Source organism: Erigeron canadensis, chromosome 9 (assembly GCF_010389155.1).
Source record: "Erigeron canadensis isolate Cc75 chromosome 9, C_canadensis_v1, whole genome shotgun sequence".
Lineage (NCBI taxonomy): Eukaryota > Viridiplantae > Streptophyta > Magnoliopsida > Asterales > Asteraceae > Erigeron > Erigeron canadensis.
The window spans coordinates 32014148-32021498 of NC_057769.1; the positions used below are offsets into that span (position 1 = coordinate 32014148).

General features: G+C 33.7%; 1 protein-coding gene across 1 annotated transcript; it reads right to left on the reverse strand.

The window, feature by feature from the left end:
- LOC122583594 (dirigent protein 21-like) lies at positions 1-604 on the reverse strand. Its single transcript, XM_043755980.1, has one exon. The coding sequence runs from the start codon at positions 602-604 to the stop codon at positions 44-46; it is 561 nt and encodes a 186-aa protein (XP_043611915.1). The 3' UTR covers positions 1-43.
- Between the last annotated feature and the right edge of the window lie 6747 nt (positions 605-7351).

Consider the following 7351-nt stretch of genomic DNA (forward strand, 5'->3'; position numbering starts at 1 on the left):
TATGCCCATTTGAAAATCAATATATGTTCAATGATATAAATGATCAGTAATGAATGACAAAAACATCATACTCAACAGTCGAATCACCATTGCTTGGATTAGAAAACTGAGTCTTTGTAAGCGCATAACCACGAGCAAATCGAAAAAACCCCGTCCCTCCGACGATTGACATCTCTCTCACCGGTGCCAACACCGCATTCCTCCCTAGTAAACTCAAAGTGCTCCCATTATACTTTCCTTCACCAAAAACCAAATTAAATACCCATAAATACCCAAAATCATTTAAGTCAGCTGATGCAGACATCCCCTGTCCTCTTCCCACAATCTTGGAGGTTAGTTCAGGACCAACTGTCAATGGATTGTCCGCCACGTATGTTGTTCCAAATCCGGTTTTGGAACTGTTGGTTGTGGCGGCCTCGGCCACTTGGACAACGGTAGGCGGGCGGCCGCTGATTACTTCATGGAAGTAGAAGTGGAGGTGAGTTAGTTTTTCTTTCTCGAAACCAAGCGAATTTGGTGACAAGTTTTCTGAAAATTGTTGGGATTTTGTTTGAATGAGAAGTTGGAATAGGAAAATGGTGATGATGATATGCTTTTGGTTCATGGTGTGGATGTAGTAGGGCGAATTGGATATGTGGGAATGGTGATCATGTTATAAAGACGGTTTGGAATATTGCAACAATAGACTATTAATTGTTATTCGAGTATATGATTAGATCATATTCCACTTTGCATCTAGATCAATGAAAATAATTGAGTTTTATTTGTGGAACTTTGTAAAAATAATTTATAACTTATTTTATAAGAGCATTTACTCATTAAGCAAATTAAAGTAATTTTTTTTTTCTCTCTATTTTTTGTCATGAAATAGTGAGTGGACTAAATGAATTAATGTCTGCATTGTTTAGGGAATAGATAGGTGATGATTATTTTTACTTATTAAATCAAGAAGAAACATTCTTAATTGATTTTCTGTTTAAATATTTTCTATTAATTAATGTTCATCAAATTAAAAGTAAACATGACAAGGTTCAATTAAAAATTCTACGACAGTTTTCTTTGTAGTAGATGTGCCCCGCAAGACCAGATTCAGCAATAGCGACACTGGTGGAGGCGTTTAGTTGTAGGTCAATTTTATAAACAAATAGTTTTTGTGTGAATAATATTCTCTTGTATTTGTTTAGCACTAATGGAAAGGCTTTGTAGGCCAATTAGTAATATAATTCCTCGAAGTCATTGACTTTTTATCACAAATTATTTAAAGGATAATGATAAATCAACCTAATCAGTGTACCTAAAGAAGTGCCTAATTGCAAGATGGTGACATGTGGAAAAATCAGGGGGCAAGATTAGGAAAGAGAATTAGTGGAATCCACATGTCAAATTCTTAAGGTTTTAAACATATCTTTAGACACGCCAATTAGGTTGATTAATCATTTTCTTTATTTAAAAGATATCAAGTAGTAATATCGCCATGAGGGCTCGATTAAAAAACGTATATGGAATGATATATAGAGTTGTACAAGCATTTCTACCGGGCATTGATCCCGGGAGAAAAACAAAACTCTCGTGATAAAAGTTAAAATCATTAAGCTGAAAACTAAATTTTTTTGCCAAAAGTTAAAAAACTAAAAGTTGCAATAAAAAAAATAAAGAAAATGAAACTTTCGTAACAAATTAAAAGTTTAAAACCAAAATGTATGCGATAAAAAGAAGAAAAAAAAAAGAAACTTTCGCAGCGAGACTTTAAAAAATCAAAGTTATGGTGAAAAAAATAAGAAAAAATTTAAATTTTTGTAACAAAAGTTAAGAAAACCTGTTATATGTTAAAAACCAAAGAAAATAAAACTTCGGTTGATAAAGGTAAAAAAACTCGAAATTATGTGAAAAGAAGTAGCGAAGATGAAACTTTGGCGATAAAAGTTTACAAACCAAAAGTTATGTGATAAAAAGCAAAACAAAAGAACGAAAACTTTAAAACAAAGCTTTCATGACAAAATTTAAAAACTCAAAAGTTATGTGACAAAAAGTAGAACGGAGAAAAATAAGAACAACGTTTCCGTGACAAAAGTTTAAAAAGTAAAAATTACTTTAACAAAGGAAAACCTTTTTTTTTTGCAATATATATGCTTTAGATGGGTTGTACCTAATGTTTAAGGAGTTGTAATTTAAATATGAATGTTGATGGACGTTAAAAAAAGGACCTGATTTGTAGTACTTTTTGTCAGTATACTTAACGGCCATGACATGACTTTTTTTAAAGTCTTGGGCGTTTCACTTGTAGTCCATTTTGAGTTGTCTTTTGTACATTCTTGTTCTTTTAAGCTCCAAATTTATCAAAAACTCACAAGCTACCTACAAAATGAGTGCAAGACAATAAGTAACCAAAATTATAATAAATGAACCAAAAATGCATATAAATAAGAGATATTAGCCGATAAACCAATATACCAAACATGTATAATTCGGCCAATATCAGGCCGTTAAAGCTATTAATTGTTTTTGTTTTATGTATGCTTTGGGGTGGTTGTACCTTGTGTTGGGCCGCATGTACTTTTAGCTACAGTAACTTTCCTCTCAGCCAATGGGGTTGGTGGCCCATTGGTAAGATCTTTGACCTTGGGAGGATCCACATGGGTTCGAGTCCCACTTCTTACATTTGTGGGGTGGATTAAATGGGAGTTTTTCGAGAGTCCTGATGTAACACTCGCCACTTTGACCGGTCAACGCTAGCGAACTTGCAAAACAGAAATTAGTTAAATTCAAGTAAATAAACTTTTGTAATGAAAAGGTAAGCATGTGAATAGTCATTAGGGGCGTAATTTCAAAATGTGTTTGATTTTGTCGAGGAAATATTTGAACGAGTCTCGAGTTAAAAGTTTTAACTAACCGAATAAATTATCGGGATAAACTGAAACTAGTTGCGAGAGTGTTAGTGGGGAACAAAACCTTCCCTCCCTCATTTCTCACACCCTCTACTCACTCTTTCTCTTTCCTTTCTCTCTATTATCCAAGAACACCCTCATCATATTTTTTCTTCCACTTTCCTTCTTTAAATTTTAGATTTCTTCATCATCATAATAAGTAAAGTTAACTAGTAACTTGTATAATAATATCACAGGTATCTAAAAGACACTTTCGGGCCCAATATCCGCTTCCCAATGCGAATATCCTCATACCCATTTTGTCTTATCTCCTGTTTATCGAAGTCACATCGTAGGTATTCAGTCTTCTCTCGGCTCACACACAAACCATTGTCTTCAAGGGCTTATCTCCATTTTTCTAACTTACGGTTTAGCTCCTCCGTCGATCTCGCAAAATTGCAATGATGTTATGCAAAATTTTAACTTAGATTCACACAACATGCGATATATAGATTGATAATTAAATTGCTTAGTAATTTTAGTATATAACTAAACTAGCTAAATAAACCCGGGTTCAACCCGGGTTTTTGAAGTTAAATCGGTTCTGACCCAGACATTTTTCGTTTAGATCAATATTAGAAGAAAAGTGTTGAAAAGTTCAAAAATAAAAAAAAAACGTAAAAGGTTTAATGTTAATGTTGATGACTATTCATTTATCATTGTATATATGTTTTAAAAATTATTTATATGAGGATAGAAAAAGGAATGAAAGTTTAAGATAGCTAAAGGAAGTAAACATGCTTAAGGTAAAAAAAAAGCAATAAGAAAATAAAAATACAAAGATTATGATGTCATATCTATTTAAATATTGTGCTAGCAAAAGACGAGGGTTTGAAACAATTTTGTTTTATTAATATAAGAGATTATTCGAGCAAAACGTTAAAGCATAAGTACAATGACAATGTAGGCATATCTAGATGAATGAAAGATATCAAGAGAAAAGAAAACTTTACTTAGCGAAAGCTCTAATAGATGATGTATCTATTTTTCAACTGTCTGATAATTGTTAACTGGAATTTAAACGACCACTATTGTAACTTCATGTTTTTTAGTCGTTTAATTTTTACATGGTTAAATATTTGTCACTTATGATATTAAAAAAATTTAATATATCATTAATTATATATGTTTTCGTGCGGGTCCCACTCGTCCCGCCGGATAAAGCGTCAAATTGGGGGAGAAAGCTAACCCTAAATCTGGATCCATAAATTAATTCAGAAATTTCCAAAGTAAAGTTTGAGCCTTTGATTGCAGTCAGGTATGAATTCTATTTTTTAACCATAAATTAATCGAATAATACCTTTCATAATAATTGATTAATTACTCAGGGTTAATAATGCTACTGAATCTGTTACCACAATCATTATTATCATATATATTTTGTAATGTTTAAATTCTATGCTTAGGTAAAACAATCTCTGAATATGTAATTTTTTGACAAAGTTTCTAGGTGGCTTTGATTTTAGTTATTTGCAGTGAAGTTTGAGACAAGAATGGATTTTTAGCATATATTTACTAATTACTCTTGATGAATATGTAACTCAAGTATAAAACTTTTGAAAATTTATATTCTTACAGTGATTAAGTGGCTGTTGTAAAGCTTGAGCCCGCATTCGAAAGATGCATTTAGTTGTAGAAATTTGGAGGTGTTTTTTTGTAAAAGGTTTGATGGATGGATTACTTGAAAAACGAAAAACCTGCTCAAATAAGATAGTTTTAACTCAATGTTTGATTTATAAGATTTTGGAATATGTATGCTTGTATTTGTATGAAGTTTTTATAATAATAATATTGATTTGAATGTTGAATTGTGTGATGATAAATATCATCTAGATGCTTGAGCAGAAGCAGCTTTCTTGTGATTCAGTATGGGATCGATTACCTCCTTTATCTTCTAGATATGTGTGGCTTGCATCTCAGGACTTCGAATCCGGTGAGCAAATTTTTTACAACGTAGACAACCCGTTGTCTCATTATCGTTGTCGAATACCGGAGCTGCTTGGAAGACAGATCCGAGCAACTTTTCATGGCTGGGTAATTCTCTCAAGCTATCCATGTGTTGTCATGTGGTCTCTTTGGAACCCACTTACTTCTAAGCTGATTCGACTCCCCCCATTGAATCACAAACATGGAGATTCCCACATGTGTTGTTTGTCCGCCCCTGTTGATGACCCAACTACTATTTTTTTGTTAACAACGAACGAAAAACCTACTATTGTTTTTTGTCGGCTAGATCGTAAAAGAAAGAGATTAAAATGGACGGAAATGTCGTATGCTAACCAGGTCAAGAATACGAGTTATGTAGATCAGGGTTGTGTCCTAGACTGTCCAACTTGTTGCAATGGTAAAGTGTATGCCTTGACACGTGGTGCTTACGAGGAGAGCATCGTGCAAATTGACATTGTGGTTAAGGAGAAAGAAGTTGTGATAACTTTATTGCCGTTTTATGCAGTCCCCTTTCCTGGCTTCGATCGTAGTCCTCCTTTCAATAGAGGTTCCTCTTTTTTGCCTTCTCTGAAAGGAACTTGCACAGAACTATTCTACATTCTAGTACAATTTAAAGATGAAACAAGCACAACAGTTTGTGATGTGTTTTTGTCTAGATTTGATATGACTAGCATGAGATGGGAGGAAATACAAGATCTCAAAGATGCTATATTTTTCGTTGAACTTGTTAGCGATTACTCGGTTTTTTATAAGCCTGCAGTTGCCTCAGAGTTAGGAGGTTGTGTACATATTCTTGGTGAAATGGGCAAAGTAATATACTCGTACCACATTAAAAATAGAACCATCTCCCCAATTTCAATGCCTTGTGTAGTACGAGAAAGCCAAGCGTGTGCAATGCTTGAATTCAGGTATCTTTATATCTAATGTACTTCCTTAATAAAGCATTTAATTAGCGTCGTTCTTATGATTTTATTCAAAGTCTCTTTACGTGGGGACCATGCTAATTGTTATCTATTGTACGTGTTTTATTTTTAGCACAAAAGGTGATCATGTTGATTCTAAACAAAGAGAAGAGGCCAAAGACATTGGCATAGATGTAAGATTAGTTGAAAGGGATTATGAGATTGTAATTAATAGTACAACTATAGTTGAATTACCCATGCTTGACATTTCATGTCATCTATCCGAAAAGATTATGGAGCACTGTGTTGGTGTCGAGTACCTGAATTTTCGTACTACATGCAAATATTTCCATATAGCAGCGCCTTCAATACAATGGAGCAACATAACAACATTAAAGAGATTGCAGATGTATTCGCTAGTTTCACCATTGTTGATGGTAATGGACAAAGAGGGTGTTATCACTTTTATAGATCCCATGGGCAGTGATAGATACTTTTTAAGAACATCTTGGGAACCGATTGCTCATCACCATATATACTGCTTTAGGTATGGTTGGTTGTTGATGTATAATGGAGGTTTTGGATCCACGGTGTTCTTTAACCCCTTCACAAATGCTTTATGCAAGCTTCCTATGACATTTTGTATAGATAGGTTTTGTCTCTCAGCAGCACCTACTTCTCTTGACCATCACTTTGTAGCCCAGAAACAATCCTGGCGTAGATCCACCTTGAATTTTGGTGGTGATGATCCGCATTCTTGTCAGTTTCTGACATTTTATGGTTGTGATCTTTATGCATTATCAGACGAGGGAGGAATTGGTGTTTTTAGACAAAGGGGAAAAGTAATATACTCGGACCTCATCAACGATAGAACCATCTCCCCATATTCAACGCCTTGTGTAGCAAGATAAAGCCAAGCGTGGGCAATGCACGAATGCAGGTATCTTTATTTCCGTACTTTATTTATGAACTATTTAGCGTCATTCTTGATCTCTTACTTTTATAGAGTTGAAATTATATACGAAGTATACAGCATGAAGTATATACTTTTTGACAAAACTAAATTCAATAAAGATATTATACCTGATTGTTTTTCCTTATTTACAAATAGAATACTTATGTGTGTGTAAAATTATTAACCCTGTTGGTAAAATTATAAAACCAAAGCTAGTTACTTTTTTCATCATTTATATGTTTTCCTCTATTGACTATCCACTGTGGTGACTATTACTATATACCGCAACTGGTACAGAAAAATGAATAAGGACATAATTGATCCCTTATTTTATTATGTGAGTGAAATACGAGGCCACGAACAGTTTGCTACCACCCACTTGCTTTAATTGGATATTTTTAATTTACTTTCTTACCTTCTGATGTCCTTTTGCATTAAATGACAACTTTTTCATTTAATAAAATATTGTTTTGGGTTTAAGTTGGGTTGTGAATGTGATTATGTGAGTGAAAAGTTAGATTAAGTTGGGTTCTGTAAGTGGGAGAGAGAGAAATTAGTTTTGAGATAAAACTCATAAAAGGCTGGGTTGAGTTGGGTTGTGATAGTGGAAAGTCTTACACCAC

Excerpts from the sequence above, each read along its gene's own strand:
- LOC122583594 (XM_043755980.1), bottom strand. The coding sequence starts at position 604 with ATGAACCAAAAGCATATCATCATCACCATTTTCCTATTCCAACTTCTC.